Source organism: Phyllostomus discolor, chromosome 5, assembly GCF_004126475.2.
Source record: "Phyllostomus discolor isolate MPI-MPIP mPhyDis1 chromosome 5, mPhyDis1.pri.v3, whole genome shotgun sequence".
In the NCBI taxonomy this organism is placed as follows: Eukaryota; Metazoa; Chordata; class Mammalia; order Chiroptera; family Phyllostomidae; genus Phyllostomus; species Phyllostomus discolor.
The window spans coordinates 30,662,062-30,679,009 of record NC_040907.2 but is presented as its reverse complement, the minus strand read 5'-3'; the positions used below and the strand labels follow the sequence as shown (position 1 = coordinate 30,679,009).

General features: G+C 49.4%; 1 protein-coding gene and 1 long non-coding RNA gene across 3 annotated transcripts in view; one reads left to right on the top strand and one right to left on the bottom strand.

Annotated features, from left to right (window-relative positions):
* LOC118500595 overlaps positions 1-1,116 on the top strand; it is a 16,045-nt gene extending 14,929 nt beyond the window's left edge. The window contains exon 3 of the long non-coding RNA XR_004903168.1: positions 742-1,116. This is a non-coding gene — a long non-coding RNA (uncharacterized LOC118500595). The remainder of the gene's footprint in view (positions 1-741) is intronic.
* Positions 1-16,948, bottom strand: part of KIF2C (kinesin family member 2C) — an 18,067-nt gene extending 1,119 nt beyond the window's left edge. Inside the window, exons 1-19 of one of the 2 annotated variants that reach the window (XM_028512993.2) lie at positions 16,688-16,948; positions 15,758-15,852; positions 13,240-13,335; positions 13,028-13,076; positions 10,875-10,997; positions 9,556-9,678; positions 8,912-9,012; positions 8,202-8,297; positions 7,015-7,069; positions 6,759-6,921; positions 5,652-5,742; positions 5,323-5,386; positions 5,154-5,245; positions 4,224-4,366; positions 3,247-3,451; positions 3,027-3,137; positions 1,774-1,841; positions 1,322-1,427; positions 1,110-1,226 (exon numbers count right to left, since the gene is read on the bottom strand). In XM_028512993.2, the coding sequence (XP_028368794.1) occupies positions 1,110-1,226; positions 1,322-1,427; positions 1,774-1,841; positions 3,027-3,137; positions 3,247-3,451; positions 4,224-4,366; positions 5,154-5,245; positions 5,323-5,386; positions 5,652-5,742; positions 6,759-6,921; positions 7,015-7,069; positions 8,202-8,297; positions 8,912-9,012; positions 9,556-9,678; positions 10,875-10,997; positions 13,028-13,076; positions 13,240-13,335; positions 15,758-15,852; positions 16,688-16,751 (1,962 nt within the window). In that variant the 5' untranslated portion in view covers positions 16,752-16,948. The remainder of the gene's footprint in view (positions 1-1,109; positions 1,227-1,321; positions 1,428-1,773; positions 1,842-3,026; positions 3,138-3,246; positions 3,452-4,223; positions 4,367-5,153; positions 5,246-5,322; positions 5,387-5,651; positions 5,743-6,758; positions 6,922-7,014; positions 7,070-8,201; positions 8,298-8,911; positions 9,013-9,555; positions 9,679-10,874; positions 10,998-13,027; positions 13,077-13,239; positions 13,336-15,757; positions 15,853-16,687) is intronic. The other variant, XM_036025940.1, reaches the window with a different exon arrangement.

The following is a 16,948-nucleotide window of genomic DNA, read 5'->3' as shown; positions in this document are numbered from 1 at the left end:
ATTTAGTCCCTTTATCCCCTCCTCCTATCCCTGTCTATTATGCCAAATGCATGCTGTCCTCCGTCTTGAAGCCCAAGCCAGAAATTGGAGCAACAACTTAATTCTTTCACCTTTCTTGTCCCCAAATCCTACGAAGTCCACCCTTTAAATGGTTCTTGAATCTCTTGCTGTTATGCCAATCCCATGGTCATTGGCACACTCAGTCTAGGCACCAATATCTCTTTCTAATGATCTCCTAATGGCTCTCAACGCTCAACTGCCTCTCTTCACACTCTCCCCATGTCCCCAAACCAGACTCCACACTGTGGCTACAATGATGTGCCCAAAGCTCTAATATGACCATGGCACCACTGCACTTAACTTCCTTCAAAGGCATCCACTGCCCTCAGAATGAAGTCTGGGCCTCTGGCATGAACCATAAGGCCATTTTTAAAAAAGATTTATTATTATTTATTTGTTTATTTTTAGAGGGGAAAAGAGGGAGAGAAACATTGATGCGCAAGAGATACATCAATGGGTTGCCTCTGGCATGCCCCTAACTGGGAACCTGCTGGGGACCTGGCCTACAACCCAGGCATGTGCCCTGACTGGGAATCAAACTGGTGACCCTTCGGTTTGAGGCCTAGTAAAGCTAAATGACTTTCACAAGGAAATCGGCTTGCAAATTGGAGAATCAGGATTCAACTAGTCTTATTTTAGGGTCTACGATCCATACTTCATGGTTTTGGTCCTTGGCCTCAGTTCAGGAGCTGGCATATAGAACGTACTCACTGAACATTCACCGAGTAGCAAGGTCCCTGCATATAAACCACCCTCCAAAACCCCCAATCAGAAGCATGGCGAAAGAGACTAGCTCCGGCTAGGACGGAGGAAAGCCTACGTGTGCCAGGCTGAAGAAGAGGGTGTGGTGTTAGCTGCCTAAGAGCAGATGGACGCACAGTTGGAGAATTAGGGAATGCTGGGGTAGGGGCTGCCTCTTGCCACGCCAACATGAAGACCTGTGGGAGTGAAGCCCAGGTCACATTCGAGGAATGGTGCTGAGCGCAGCTGCAGGCCTGGGCCAGGGCGGTACCTGGTCCCTTCCAGGCCAGGCCAGGCCGGCTTCCCACCTGTATAATCTCCTTCAGCTCTTCCACAGCCCTCTCCTCCAGCTCCCTGATCTGGGTCATGGCTTCATTAAAGCTGGACATCTGGGAAGACAGTTCTTCTTCTTCTTCCTTGGAAAACTAAGGGGGCCAAAAGGAGAGATGCAACAGTATGGCCCAGTTCCCATCTCAGCGGGCCATGGTTCTGTCCTGCTTGGCCCCACCCTGCCCCTTACATTGTCTGCGGTCAGGGAGCCATTCGAGCTGGCTTCTGTCTCTTCTATTTCCATCTGAACTGGCTGCTCCCCAATGGGCCCACTGTGGGGGCTCAGCTCCTTGACCCTGAGGAAACAAGAAAGTCTCAGATTCCATCGCAACCTCCTTGGCTGTACCAAGAGTGCTGTGCCACTTAAGATTGTCAGGCTTGAGGCTTCAAGGGGATGGAGTGGCAGCTTTGCCTTTGGCCTAGAAAAAGACCCTCATGCATGCTGACTCCCTACTGGGGCCTGGAGAGGTGTGGGACAGACCTAGCATCATGTCCAAACTCCTGAGCCTCAGGTTCACTGAATCACAGAAGAGTAGACAGTATGCGCTTAACCCCAGAATCTCTTCCCTCTTTCATCTCTGCCATTCATTTCCCTCCTCCCACACCCTGTTCCCCACCCCACCTGGCCGTAGGTACTGGTACCTGTCTGCATATCTTAGTGTATTTAAAGTGTATTCACAGGAGCTTATGCCTGGTGAGATCATGGCAATCTGCAAAAGAGGGAATGGGTGGTTAAAGGTTGGGGACTGTAGGGAAAGGGAGAGAAGTCGGGGACCATGGGGAGAGGCTGCCAGGAGGAATCTCTCCAAGCTACTAAAACCCACATGGTATTGAAGGGACAGCTCATTTAGCACCCATTCTGTGCAAGGCAGCTTGCTCCATGGGCACTACAGATTAAAGCTCTTTAAAAATGGGTTTCTGCCCTGGCCGGGTAGCTCAGTTGGTTGGAGTATCATCCCGATACGCCAAGGTTACAGGTTTGATACCTAGTCAGGGTGCAGACAAGAAGCAACCAATGAATACATGAGTAAGTGGAAAAGCAAACTGGTATCTCTCTCTCCTTCTGATTCTCCCCGTTCTTCCCTCTCTCTAAGTGTAATTTTAAAAATTATAAAAAATATTTTTAAAAATTGATTCCCTGCCTTTAAAGGCACATCTTATTACCCCCTCCTTCTTTATCTCTTCAGTGACCCATTCCTCAAACCAAGGTCACACCTTACGGCGCTGTGGCTCCTACTGGAACCCTCAGTTGCCCAGGCTGTCTCAGGGATAGTGTCTCAGGGAGAAGGGTTTAGAGCTTAGTCAGAAATGCCTATCTTCCCCAGCAGACGGGAGAGGGTATTCCCTTGAGGGGAGGCAGGGCACACTCTAGCTAGAAAGGCTTATGGATAAAATAAGGAAGGTACAAAAAGCCATTCAAGGCTATAGCCCTTTCTTTTCTTTTTAAGATGTTTATTTCTTTATATTTAGAGAAAGAGGAAAGGGGGTAGAGAGGGAGAGAAACACAATGTGTGGTTGCCTCTCATATGCCCTGCACTGGGGACCTGGCGCACAACCTAGGCATGTGCCCTGACTGGGAATTGAACCGGTGACCCTTTGGTTTGCAGGCTGGCACTCAAGCAACTAAGCCACAACAGCCAGGGCTTGCCTTTCTTGCTTCCCCAAAGGTCTGCCTTCAGAATTCTGTAGCTTCCTTCCCACCAGGTAAGGGAGGAATGACCTCCCCCAAACCCAGAGCAGCACAGACACACACTACAGGTACATAGAGGTAGTCAAAGAGGAGCTTGGTACTGAAAGGCAGAGGGTAAAACTCAGTCAAGTTAGAGCCCAGAAACCCAGACAGCCAAGGGCACCGGGCCTCTGCCTAGGACAGGACTAAAAGCTCCCCTACTCACCATACAGGTCCTTGAGTTCTCTCCGATAAAGGAGTCCCGCAGCACCTGTGTCAGCTTGCTCTCTCGGAATGGGGTGTGAGCCTTGTTCTGTCCCAGGGCCCTGATGCACTCCTGGGGGGCAGCAGGTGCAACTGAGGTCCCTTCCTTCCTCTCATGCTGCCCACTCCCGCCCTCCATGAGCTGTCCCCGAGACCAGCCCCCTCTAGCTCGCCCCTGCTACCTTCAGAGCCAGGAGACTTTTGTTGATTTCTGCGCCTTCCATGCGGGTCTGCCGGTCAGCACTGGAAGTGTCCGCACCTCGTTCATTCCCTGCCAGATCCACCAAAGAGAACTTGCCATGCACTCTCCCTTTGGCTCGAAGAAGAATCTGGAAGCAGGCATGGGAGCGGGAAGAGTTGGAGTTGGCAAATGTCTGCCCCGAGGTCCTATGGTAAAGGAGGGCAAAGAAAGGCTATGAGCTCCTGCAGTCGCCAGCCACCATGGCACCTGGTCCAAGGTGCCCCCAGGCCGCAGCAGTGAGTCCCCTGTTAGAGAGGGACACGGATCAAGAGTCTAAGAAGTCCTGTAACTTTATCTTTCTGTTCTGCCTTCCCTGGGCAGAAGCTCTCCCTCCAGCTCTGGACCTAGTCAGTTTTCCTGGCAGCCACAGTACTGGATTCTGTGCTAGGGGCTTGGCCAGACCTGCGGGCCCTTAAAAACACGGGGAAAATTGAGCTGCCTCTGTTGCAAGGCACAAAGGGAAGGAGGGGTTGTCATGAACCATTTGCCACAACGTGAGGGCCCAGCTTGCTCCCTGGGCCTCCAAGAGCTGCTCAGCACTCCACTGGACCATGCCCAGGGCCCTGGACGAAGAGTGCTCCCCCACCTCTGCACGGGAGCTGTGGCCCCAGTACTTCCAGCCTAGAACAGACCCAGAGCTCCTGTCTCCCATCACAGAGGGAGGGAACAGTAAAGAAAGAAGTCAGGAAGCATGCCTCTGGGGTAAGAGTCCAGGAATAAAGCCTGCCTTGGTCACATTTAAGACATTTCGAGTTGTTCCTGATGAGCCTCTTTGTGGCACCGTACTGAAGAGGCCTTCGCAGCTCTCCCCAAGGTGGAGAAGGTGAGGGCCTCTGTGGAACCACAGCAGGCTCAGGGCTAGCTGTCACCTGAACTGGGCATTAGGCAGTGGCCCCTTCCCCTCGCCAGAATTCTGACCTGCAGGCACTTCCTATGTCGATCATCTTGATGACGTCGTCAGCACAGCTCACCGGGTGCTCCTGCAGCCCCAGCACCTGCACCTGCTGCTTCCCGTCCTCCAGCACTCGCAGCTTGGCCTTTTTGTTGAGCAGGTCGAACAGCTGTGACAGGCAGGGGAGCAAGGCTAAGGCCATCAGGCACCGGGCACCCCACCTGCCTCCTCCCTCCGGCAGGGACTATCCGAGTACAGATAAGGGCAGGCAGCGGGAAAGGCACACAGAGGACGAGCTGAGTAGACTAGCAGAGGGCGTGCTTTCTAAACCGGGCTGTTTCAGTGTGATGCAACTCTGATACTATACTAGCTGTGTGAGCCTGGATAGTCCTTAACCACTGACTCTAGGCTTATTTCTCATCTGCAGAATAGTGACAGTAATACTTCCTTGTAGGGTGTTGTGATTAATAAAATGAATTGAAACAAGCGCTTAGAATAGTGCTTAGCACACATCACATTAATGATCAATATTAGCTGTTACTACAATCTAGATTCTGCTCTAAGCGGGACAGACGACTCTGCAAAAACAGAGTTGTGTGTGTGTGTATTTATTTATTCACACACAGATGGGGATTGGAAGTGAGAGAGGAAGGATGAATGTGAGTGTGAAAATACATACAGGTGATCAAAGGGAAAAGAGTTATGAAGGCGGCGGGCAGAGGGAGCACAGGCACACACGGGGCAAACCTCCCTCCTAAGAGCTCTGAGGAGTGTCCCTGCCGCACTTGCTGAGCTCGGTCCCACCATCAGGTAACCCCCTCCCCCGACCTGGAAGGGCAGAGTGGCCCAAAAGTTTCACAGCTCACAGATTGCTGGGCTTCTACCATTTCTAGCCAATTTCAGGTTTTAGAGTTCAGGGGTCCCAACAGCATAAACAGGGTCTCCTTGGCAGGTACCTTCCCGTTATAAATCTCAAAGAATGTCACATAGACTTCCAGGCCCAGGTTCCGGTAACGGGGCTGATTCTTCAGGAGGAAGACGTCGTGGGCTACGGGAGAGATCATGGATGAAGTCAGCAGCCTGCTTTCTGTGCCCAGCCCCACTGCAGCAGAACACACTACTTACAGGCCATCGCATAGATTCCTTTGGATGCATTCTGGGCTTTCCCATAGAGGTTTCCACCCATTGTCTGCAAAAGAAAGGGGCAGAAGACCTTGGTAAAGGGCACTTGGCCTAGGCTAGAGCACTGCTGGCTCCATCGCCACCACAGGCCACACCAGAGCCAGGAGGCTGGACCTGCTAAGGCCTCTCTCTGCACCTGGCGCAGCAAGCCTATCTGGTGATGGGGCCCCTGCACAGAGGGGATTTTCTACAAGAAACTCACTGTCTTCTTTTTCAGAAAGCCCCTGTTGCCCCGTGAGCAAACTCACGCCCAGCTATGCCTAAATACTCACGTGTGTCTTGCCACTTCCTGTCTGACCATATGCAAAACAGGTTGCTTTTCCACCTTGGAAAATTGTGTGTACCAGTGGCCTTGCTGTGAACCTAGGAGAAAGGATAGGGAAGAGTGTACATCTCTGACCAAAATGTGCACCCTGGAACATGGTCCTGCTGCCCTTCCACTGAAGAATTCCTGGGTCCTCGATTCCTCCTTCCAAGCACTAGTAATCCTTTCCTGAAAAGTGGCCCCAACCTGCCTCCAGCCCCACTTACAAATCCGAAATTCTCCTAGCTGACTGAAGCAGGCTGGCCTGACTTGCTAACTGATGGCCCCCACTCTGAGCCGCCAGCCCCTTGGCTGACTCTGGAGACAGAAGATGGAAGCCTGAACCCAGCAGCTGACTCCCAGCAGAAGACAGGCTACAAGGATCAGAGGGAACCCTCTAAATATTTAGGAGTCTAAACTATTGGAGGCTTTGTGGGCCACACAGGTCTGTCACATTGCTTTAAAACAATCCTTTAAAGACATAAAAACCATTCTTAGTTTGAGAGTTCTATAAAAAGGAATTGAGCCAAGAATGGCCCAGAAGCTTGTCAGCTTCTGGTTTAGAGCAGTGTCATTGGGTAGAACATCTTGTGGTGATGCAAGTACTCCATGTCTGTGCTGTCCAACAGTAGCCACTTCCACACGTGGCTATCAAGAACTTGAAATGTGACTTAAGAATTTTATTTAAGTTTTATTCAACAGCCACATGAGGCTAGTGGGTGCTATATTAGACAGAGTAGTCCTAGAGTTTGCTGAGTGGGTAATGGGGTGGATGCATGAGACACTGGAAGCACCCTTGAAGCCTGCCCAGACCAGTCTCAGAGAATGCAATGGGTAACCTCGCTTCTCAGCCACTCAAGGATGTGCTGCTAAAGCTGCAAATTGGCATACGGCAGCCCAGAAACCAGGCCTAGACCCGACTCCATGTGATAGCTGACCCACAGAAAACACGAGAGGAGGCCAGGAAGGGCTTTAGAGCTCTGCACGCCTGTGAGCAGTGTTACCACAGCGTCTTGCATGGAGGAGACCAAAGGGGATGACGGGGGGGGGTAGGGGAAAAAGCCAAGGGACCCACCTATAGACGACCTCATTTGAAGCTGTTTCATCAAATGCAAAGTCAAAGCAGAACGCCTGGTTCTCCAGATACTTTGTTAAGTCCACTTTTAACTTGGGCTCGTGTACAAAGAGCAGACACTTGCTAGGAACAGAAATCACATCTATTTCTTTCTTGGCCAGTTCTGCCGAAGGAGGAGAGTATTTTCAGGGGATGCTCCCTAGACACGGGAACCCTCAGCCACTCCAAAGCATCTTTCTGGCTGAATGAAGTTTACCTTGTTTATTCAGTGGGCGTTTCCTAACACAAACGCATATCCTATGCTCTTCGATCTTCAAGAGGATGAGAGGAGACAACCAACCAATTAAAGGTTAGGGCAATATTAAAGAAACCTTCTCCAAAGCACCTCCCCATGCCCCCCTCCCCCAACACACACAATCCCTAATCTGGCCAAGTCAGGGGCCAAGATCTAATAATAGGACCCTGCCTCCCCCATTTGTTACTCAAGAGCACCAGAAGGTATCTCTGAATTTTTCCCCCAGTCTTCTCACTCTGCTGTCTACAGGTTTCAGCACACTTTCATGATTATTAGTAGGAATTTGGCCAACCTATGAAAGTGGGCAGGGTGGGAGTGGAGGGGAGTCTATAAAGATCACACTCTCACCCTGGCTGGTGTGGCTCAGTGGATTGAGCACCAGCCCGTGAACCATAAGTTTGCTGGTTTGATTCCCAGTCAGCACACATGCTTGGGTTGGGGGCCAGGTGCCCAGTTGGGGATGCGTGAGGCAATCAATTGATGTTTCTTTCTCTCTTCCTTCCCTTCTCTCTAAAAACAGATATATAAAGCATTTGAAAAGAAAAAAAAAGAAAAAAGATCAGACTCTCCCATCCAGGCCTCACTAACTCCAGGGGGAGGTGAAGATTTCTCAATGCTCTCATACCTTTAAATTTTCGATTTATTGATTTTAGAGAAGAGAGGAGAAAGAAAAACACTCATTGGTGCATTCATCGGTTGATTCTTATATGTGCCCTGACCAGGGATTAAACCTGCAAACTTGGCGTAGCAGAACGATGCTCTAACCAACTGAGCTGCCCAGCCAGGGCTCACAGCTTTTTATTTGTTTTTTTTGTTTGTTTATTTATTTAGAGAGTACGTTTATCGAAGCTGGGGACAGCAAAACCAGAAAGGGCTTAGGACAGAAGCAGCAACGAGAGAGCCCAGACAGGACTGCTTTGGCTCCCTGAGGAGTCAGAGAAAAGGGGGCCTTGGAGACAGGGCCAGGGGTTAGCTCAGCACAAGATGCCGCTGCCCATTGCTCCCCTGGCTGCAAGTCTCGTGGGGTCCCTCAGAGTTCTGGAGATGAACACCTGAGAGAAAAAAAGGTGTGGGTGTGCTCTCAGGAGGGAGAGTGCGGTTCACTCCTTTAAAGATAAGTTTCCTGTCTTTTAATGGGGTTTACTCACAGGATCAGTCATATTAAGTGGATGGCAATCCAAAGTAGCCCGAAATTCTTTAATCATCCGGGCAAATTCCCAGTTTGGAAAGCTGTTGTCATACTCCTGTTTGAGACAAGAGCAAGAAGGAACTGACTGTGTAAGTGCTGTCAGACCTGAGTACGAAGCAGAAGCACCCCGTTTTCTCATGTACTCGGCGCACCCGAGTGGACAAAACTCCCACATGATCTCACTTCTTCCCGCCCCAGCTCCAGGCCGAGAGCCCAGTGGTGCCTAGGCATGCACCAAACCACTCCGGGAACTGGGGCGAGGGCCACTGTGCCCCATCTTAGGAGATTAGGCCAGGATTCCCCACAGCCATTAACTCAACTAAAGGGACAGGCTCCAAACTGGAACTGCACCACAGCACGTCCACCACCCACACACAACGAGGGAGTCGGGGGAAAGCAGGCACCTGTGCCCAGCAGGCCCGCTGTCCAGTGCACTATGTGCTGGGTGTGCTCACTGGACAATCCACATGAACAGTCCTCATCGGAAGGCCCTCAGAAAAAGATCTGATTTACTTGTTCTCTGAATCCTGATGAGACACCTGTTAAGCTTCCTGGGTATCAGAACTGGAGCCTCAGTAATGCTGGAGCCCAACTGTACCTGTGTTGCTGTTAATGTTGCAGTTAAAGATACCCATGAAATCCCCGACCCTAGCTTCCCAGGAAAGGTACCTGAGCTCGCTTCATTCTCATTTCAGAGTTCTGGGCCCTCTTCTCTTCTCGTTTGTTCTTCATTTTTTCCATTTCCTTCACAATACACGATTTCCTCCGAACTAGGGGGAGAAAGGCTCATGATTTTACTTGTCCAGCCGGCCAGGCTGTTCTTCTCTGGCTGCTGTGCTCAGTCCTGGGCCTTTCCCAGGACAAAGCCTTCTCTAGACCCTTGCACTTAAATCACCAAATGCAAGGAGAGGAAGCAGATGTGACTCTTGGGATGGCCAGAGCCACAAAGTAAAGATTTGCTAAAGTGAGTACCCCAGGTCTAACCTAAGCTCTCCCCAAACCTCTTTGGCATTTTCTTAACAACCAGAAGAGGTAAGACCATTTCTGCTTGTTGTCACGTTATTCTGGGCTGTTCTTAAGGTGTCAGCCAAGATACTATAGTTGTGACAACACCTCAATTACATCAGGAGGCTCCTACCAGCTTAAGGGGACAGGATCACCTCTTGTGAATAGTTGATTCCATGGCCACAAGGAAGCACACCCAAGTGACAAATGTAGTTTGAACTCAGGTGCCAGGGCAGGCCAGGTTTGAGACAGGATGTGACTCTCGTCCTGCACTAGGAACAGGGCAGCAGACAGCTCTGTGTGTCTACCTGAGCTCACAGGGTTTGCAGAAGAGCTGCCTTGAATGGAATGGACTTGCTCTTCCACCTCCTCGCTGACCATCGGAAATGGTGTTTCAGCCACCGCAGGGCAGGCGTTCCTAGGAGGGCCAGCTGTGGGGAACAAGGGTCACTGGAGAAGGAGGCAGGCTACCGCAGCGGTACGCAGCTGAACCCCAGTGGGCCGTGGGCCAGCAGGGCTGCTGGCTGCCAGCTCAGCAAGGGCTCAAGCCCCTGCAGTGTGGGCAGAGCTGGGGCTTTCCCCTTCGCCTCAGCCCATGCCCTGAACCACATCAGTATCTCTTCAGGGGCTGGCTCCTGGGGTTAAAAAATTTTAAAAGGGTGTTTGCATACCTCTGTATGGGCTTCACCATGAAGGGAAAAGCCTTTAAAAGCCTGAATTACTTAGGCTTGATCCAAGCATGGCTTCTTAGGCCAGGCCTTTCTGACTTCTCACCAGCCTTGGAACCCAAGTGGTTAACAGGAGCAAGACCGAAAAGCCAGCAATAATGGAAACCTGGGCAACAAGTAACCATATTAACTCAACCCCAATAGACACGACCCAGGACGACTCATTACTTCCCATACTGGGTCGTGATCCTCTTGTTTACTTCGTTTTGTAAGAGCTGAATGTGACATACAGGGTCTGGCACAAATAATGCCCCCTTTTATTACAAAACCATAAGCATATCATTCTGTAACATAACAATATCACACTCAAGCACACCACACGACATTTCAGGTGAAATGTTCAAATTAAAACTATAAATTATTTCACCCACATTATTACCCTACCAACCACACCCAAGCAGGCCTCACTTCTGCTGGCCCTGTAGTTAAGATGCAATGATTGTGTGTCCTACACAGTCTGCATCTACTTTACGTGTCTCATAAAAGTTGACAACTAAAGATATTTTTAAAATTTCATATATATAAAGTTCACAAAGAGAAAAAGCTAATTTATGCTACCAGAAGTCAAGATTACAGGTTCCGTTGGGGGCTTAGCAACTGGAAGGGTGCCTGGGGGACTTTTGGGTGCCGGCAGTGTGGTTTGATCTGGGTATCAGTTATATGACTGCGTTAGAAAACTATATACTCAATGATATGTCACTTTTTTGTATATACTATATGTTATGTTTCAATAAAGTTTAAAAAAAGAGAGATTTTTCTAGGTGATGGGGCTGTGGGGCAGGGGAGAACAGGCATACACCGGGGAGTGCAAAAATCTCAGGCCATTCGGGAACAGGCTCAGGGTAATGTGGGAGGAGCTGCTCCAGGGCCTCAACCGGGGAGACAGATGCGTTACTTACTGGGAACTGAAAAGTGCCTTCGGGGGTTTGCGGGTGCAGGCAGCTCCACCTCCATATTATTTTCCTGAGTGGTGATGCGACCCTCTGAGACAGTGGACATGCGAGTGGAGCGGCTTCGGAGACCTGAGGAACCAGGGGGCAATCAGTGCGGCCCGATCAGGAGGGCTGATGGGGCACCCCTCCAAGATGCTATGCGGGGTGAGATGGGCCCAGACCACCAGGAAAGGAAAAATCAGTCTAAGTACTAGTGACCCCAAAACTAATTTGTTCACATTCTGCAGATCCGAGGGCTCCTGAGGGCAAGGAGATCTCCCACAAGAGCATCTGTCTTGAGTAAAGGGAGGGACCTACAGCCCATATGAAATCATTTCTAGAAGGACAGACCTAATCCCGCACCTACTATTCTACAGCAATCTGCCCATACCTCAGAACACTAGGAGGTAAACATCAGTGCTTCTGTCTGAGGGAAAGGAACAATAAAGCTCAGAGGAATTAAGCAACATGCCCAATGTCACTCAGTTATAAGTGTCAGCGCCAGGATATGAACCCAGGACTGCCAGATTCCAAAGTCTAGGCTTTCACCACTGCTCCGGGGGGCTTTACAGAGCCGACCTGGTCCACGTCATCAGAAACCCATGGAATCAGCTACCTCGATTTTCTGGAATCTTAAAAGAATGCTTAACTGAAACAAATGAGTTATATTTGAATTCTTACCAACTTCTAACCATCTATATAGTTTCCCTCTGTAAGAGAGAAACAATTCACTGATAAAAGAAGTCATAAATTTGGAAATAGAACACCTGGTGTCATATAGGCAGAGATCCACTTGTACTGAATTTGAGTCTCCTAAATTTAGGCTGATCTGATGGCTCTATATAATCCATCTCTTTCGCAAAGAGCATGAATTATTACAACTTCCCTTTGTCCCAAAAGACTTGTAATCTTGTGTTTCATCTCTACTGTCCGATAATATGCACCTTTATAAAGGTCTTTTTCCATTACAAGGAGCTGTGTGGCAATGTCCTTTGGGGTTGTGCAGGTGGAGTGAGGCCGCTGCCACTCCCATCTCTCATGCAGGCTAGCAAGACAGGGCCAGTGCCGTGTCACTTGTGCCCAGCCCAAGCTCACAACTGCGCCACCTTTCACCCTAGACCCCTTGAACCTGAAATTGCAGCCAAGTGGTTATCCAGGGCAGTGATATTCTCTGGACTGGGGTAGGCCATGCAGGTATAGTTGGCCCTGAAAACTAAGCTAGACTTCTTGGGTAGTTTGTGCCTATAGCCACCCACTGTGGTCACAGACAATTGTAGTCAAAGTAGGTCGATGCCAACGTCTGCAGAGAAAGTGCAACCTTCTCCTAGGCTCTGAGGCATCGCTGGAATTCCACCCACGCTACCCCACCTCCAGATCTCCATAGCACCACCGACTATACTTCTAAACAGCCCAGAGCTAGCTTTTCTCACAGCCTGCCTACCACCTCACCCCTGAGGAAAGAAAACAAGCCTGCCAATGGCTGATGACTGCTCTGGATTCTACAGCCAAGACTTCTAGGCCAGTCAGCAAATTTCCCAAATGCACCAGTTCCCCAAGAGGTTGACCTAAGACCTGTAGGTTGAATGGTTGGATTCATTTTTTTTTTTAATTGCTTTGAGGAATGACTGACATACAAGAGCTGTAGATATTTAATGTATACAACTTAATGGGTTTGGAGGTAAGTACACATCCATGAAGCCATCGTCACAATCAATGCCATAAACTTACCCATCACCTCCAAAGGTTTCCTACCGCTCCGTCTGTTTTGGTTATTTTTTCCTTTTGTGGTAAGAACACTAACACAAGATCCACAGTAAATTTTTAAGTAGACAAATATATTGTTCATCATAGGCCCTACGTTGTACATTAGGTCCCTAGAACTTATTTATCTCGCATAACTGAAACTTTGTACCCTTTGACCAATACCTCCCCACTTCCTCCTCCTTGTAGGTTGGACTCTTCCTCACTGAGGACAGCGCCTGGAAGGTACAGCAGGACTCAGCTCACGTAGAAGCCACCTGCTAAACTGGAGCAATGTGTCTACTTCACAGCTGCCTGAGCCCTAGGAAAACCATTCTGGGCACAACCCCACGACAATAAGCCAGTAGAAATCCATTTACCTTCCTTTGGAGCGGGAATTTTGGAGTTGACTGATCTGCGTTTTTGTCTCTGAAAAATAAAACACACCACCACAATATATGGCTCTTATCAATTTTCAAGAGCCCATGTGCTGTGCTGAAGGCCTAGGCAGTCCCTGAAAACAACCCAGCAAAGAGCCAACAAGCCAAGTGAATCCTCTGGAGCACTGGCTGCAGCCAGATCGGGCACCTACCGTTACATTCACCTGCAGGGGCAGGTTATCCTTCGGGTGTAAGGGAAGAAGCTGTAAGAGTTCTGGGTTTATTGCTGCCACATCATCAAAATCAATCTGCAAGGAGCAAATAAAAGTTTTAATGAGACAACATTGGTTGCTCAAACCAATTGCATCTCTGCAACCAAGGCTACCTCTAGATTCAGACTTTACCAACCTTAAGTTCCACCAAGTACTAATAGTTATAAACAAATATTTATTTCTTAGTCATGGTTTACCATCTAGATGATATTGTTTTCTGATTTCCAAGCTAATGTAGATGTCAGTGATGAGAACGAGGTGACGAGGAAGACAGGCAGGCAGGCAGGCAGGCAGTCCACGGTAGATCTGGGCCGCCTGGCTCCTCCACTGTTATGCTGGGCAGTGGGGTCCCTCTGGGCACAGTGACCCAAACACCTCTTGCTGGCTGACACGGAGGAGGAAACAAGTTCTATCTGTCCCAGTGATGGTAAAATGGGTGGCCCTCCAGGATGTTATGGGTGGGCACAAGTTCCTAAGTGCTGCTACCTAACCCTAAGTCTACCTACATTTTTTAATTGGCCCAGACACTTTTTTGCAGTCACAGTGTCCTGCTCATGCCTGCAATGAGGTCACAATTCTAGGTTTACATCACCAGAGTCCTGAAGCTCTCTAGGAACCACTCAAACTTCACCAGCATACTTCACAGCAGGTGCAAACCTCAGGGTGAGAGCTTTACCTCCTACTTATTAGTGGGCTCATTCAAACATTTATTCTGCATAAGCAAGGAGAAGGAAGAAGGTATTCAAAGATCCATTAAGATACACATATCGTCACCCTTGCCTCCAGTGAGCTCACATCCTAAAGGGAGGAGAGAAATCATATGTACAAAGAACTAGGAACCAAAGCAGCATAGGTAACAAGGAAGACAGAACTATGTCAGTAACTATGTTTCTGTCCACTTTTCTTGGACAGCTACAAACCCCTACTATACACCCTTCCCCCATTTCCAATCCCTAAACTACAGATAGAGTAAACAGCATAGGAGACCAGTGTCCTAATCCTAGTTCTGACATTAACTGATTTGCGCATTGATGAATGAGGGTGAACATCCCAGAAGGAAGAAATAAGAAGTGTGAAGGCAGCAAGACACTAGGCATGGTCTCAGAGTGGGGAGCTGCCCCATTTGCCCCTGGCACAGGATACTTTGTGTGATACAGAGAAAAAGCTTGATTGGACCAAACCTTGAAAAGGCTTTGAATGCCTCAAAAGAAGTTTGGCCTTTATTCCACAGACAATATTTGAGCGGGAGGGGCACCCAAGGGCTGTACTTCTAAACAACAAAACAAAAACAAATCATAAGGAACTCACAGCTGGTTGAAAGCAATTTTAGGAACTTCTTGATTCAGGGGAAGATAATATAAAATATTCGATCCTTTTACTTCTCAAATATACCATCTTAGTATCTGTACACCTACCATAAGGCACTATGCTGAGCAAGCCCTTCACAACTGGTCTCTCACTAAGCTCCATGAAAGAGGGTCCAGGTTTGTCTTACTCACCTCTCTAACCCCAGCACCAAACACACTCGGCTGTCTGGCATTTTTGATTGTTTGTTTTTGTGTTTTCTCTTGACTGGCATTTTGGAAATGGTACAAAAGGATTTGTTGAATCAAGTCCTCACAAAAACCCTACGAGGTAGATATTATCACCTTCATTTTACAGATGAGAAAACTGAATTTCTAGGAGGGGCAGAGACATGCCTGAGGACATACAAGTAGTGGCAGTGACCGGCCAGAACCCAGGCTTTCTTGCTCCTAGCCTGGTGGCCTCTTCACCACCCTCAACACCTCTAACTATAAATGTCTTAGTCACAGCTCTCCTCTCCTCAAAACCCTTCCAAGGCACCCCACCGCCTACAGAATAAAATCTCAATCATCTTAAGTGCCAGAGATGAAGACCCAGCATCCTGAGCCTCTACTGCCTGAAGCCAGCTTCTTTGCTTATCCCCAGCAGGCCCCTCTGCTAAACCTGCCCACTGGCTCCCGCAAGGCCAGCTCACCCTCAGTGAGTTCCACCTCTGAGCCGTTCTGGTACTACTCACCTGTACCATTTATCACAAGTTGCCTTCTGTTGTTTGGTGTTTCAGAAACATACTTTTCCCTTCTCAACTAGATTATCAGTTTTGCTCCCCAGACAATTATCACAGGCATTCAGAAGCTAGCTTGGCTGAGCAAGGTTTTAGGATGCTGTGCAGTTTGATTTCTAAAAACACACCAGAAACTGTTGATTGGCTTCAATTTAGAAGAGGCTTTACTACACAAAATGCCAGTGCATCCAAAGAGGACCATGTTTGAGATCAGGGAGGACAACACAGCCTCAAAAACGAGGCTCTTGGTGGCAGTATGACAGTCCATGAGGTTTATCTGCAATGCAATCATGGCTAATTGAAAAAGAAAAAAAACAACAACAAGTCTCTCACAGGTTCCATTTTCACACAGATCTTTTAGGTAGAACCTACCTCTTTGCCCTTTGTGGCACCTCCTTCCGTCCATTCCACCGAAACACAGGCTTTCTCCAGGTCCACAGTCCTTATACTGGCACTGTGAATTAAGCCTATAGTATGAAAAGGCCAGAGTTACCCATCTTTTTCACTTTTAGGACCCCACGGAGACTCTCAATGTGAAGCTGACCTGAAGGAAAAGACAGCTGCCTTTCTTTCTTTTTAACAGTAGTCCTGGCACTTCACACTTAGAACATCCCGTAGTGAGGCAGGCAGAGAACAAGTCTTACAAAGGAGTTGCAGGGTATAAGCATTCAGCCCCACTCAAAAGAGAGCCTACAGAGTAGGCTGAAGGTATGTTGGGACAGAAGAGTCACTCTAGCCCTTGGTGAACTGCTCCTCAACACGGCTCCGAGGCTCTAGTGCCCTCATGTTTCCCTCCCTCACTCACTCCTGATGGCTCTCCCAATGACACGGGAATTAGAGCTGCCAGAGCTGCGGTAGCTGCTTAACGAGAGAGCGCTGAGAGCTCCTGAAGAGCAGGGGTCTGGTCTGTCTCGTTACCCCGAATCCCAGTGCCTGACAAACTGCAGGTGCACAATATTTATAGGAGTAGAGGGGCCAGGAAGCCGAGGTCCCTACAGGCCCAGGGCAGTTCCAGGGGAGAATTTAAGAGGGAAAATTAACCTAGCAACCCTAACTCCCCTGGGAGGTCCTTTGACGCGCAGGAGCCCCGCCTACTCCCAGAGGACAGGAAGGGGACCAACCGCCAGTGCAGCGCTCCCTGTCCCTGGGTAGGGAAGACCGATCGCCAGTGCGGAAACCGGGATCTGCGGGATGAGGGGAATCCCCAACAGTGTCTCGGAGCCCTGCCGCTTGGGGAGGGGCAGTAATTTCGGTCGTCTCTCAGCCCACGGGTCCCCCTGGCCTCGGGACCCCACCCCTCACCATTACTGCGTTGGATCTTGATGTCGAGACCGGGGAACAAGCGGTCCTGAAGCGACGACTCCATTGCGCAGTCCGCAGATGCGCCGGAAAAAACACACCAAACGGCAAGAAGGTACAACTCTGCCAATCCTACGGGGTTTTGACGCCGCGTAAACCGCCCAGTTTAAATCCCGCGCGCCAGCGTCCCTGAACGTCCTCACGCCGTAGCCCGCCTGGCTTGCACCAGTCAGCGGCGCCTCGCCAAGCCTTTTGGGATACGTA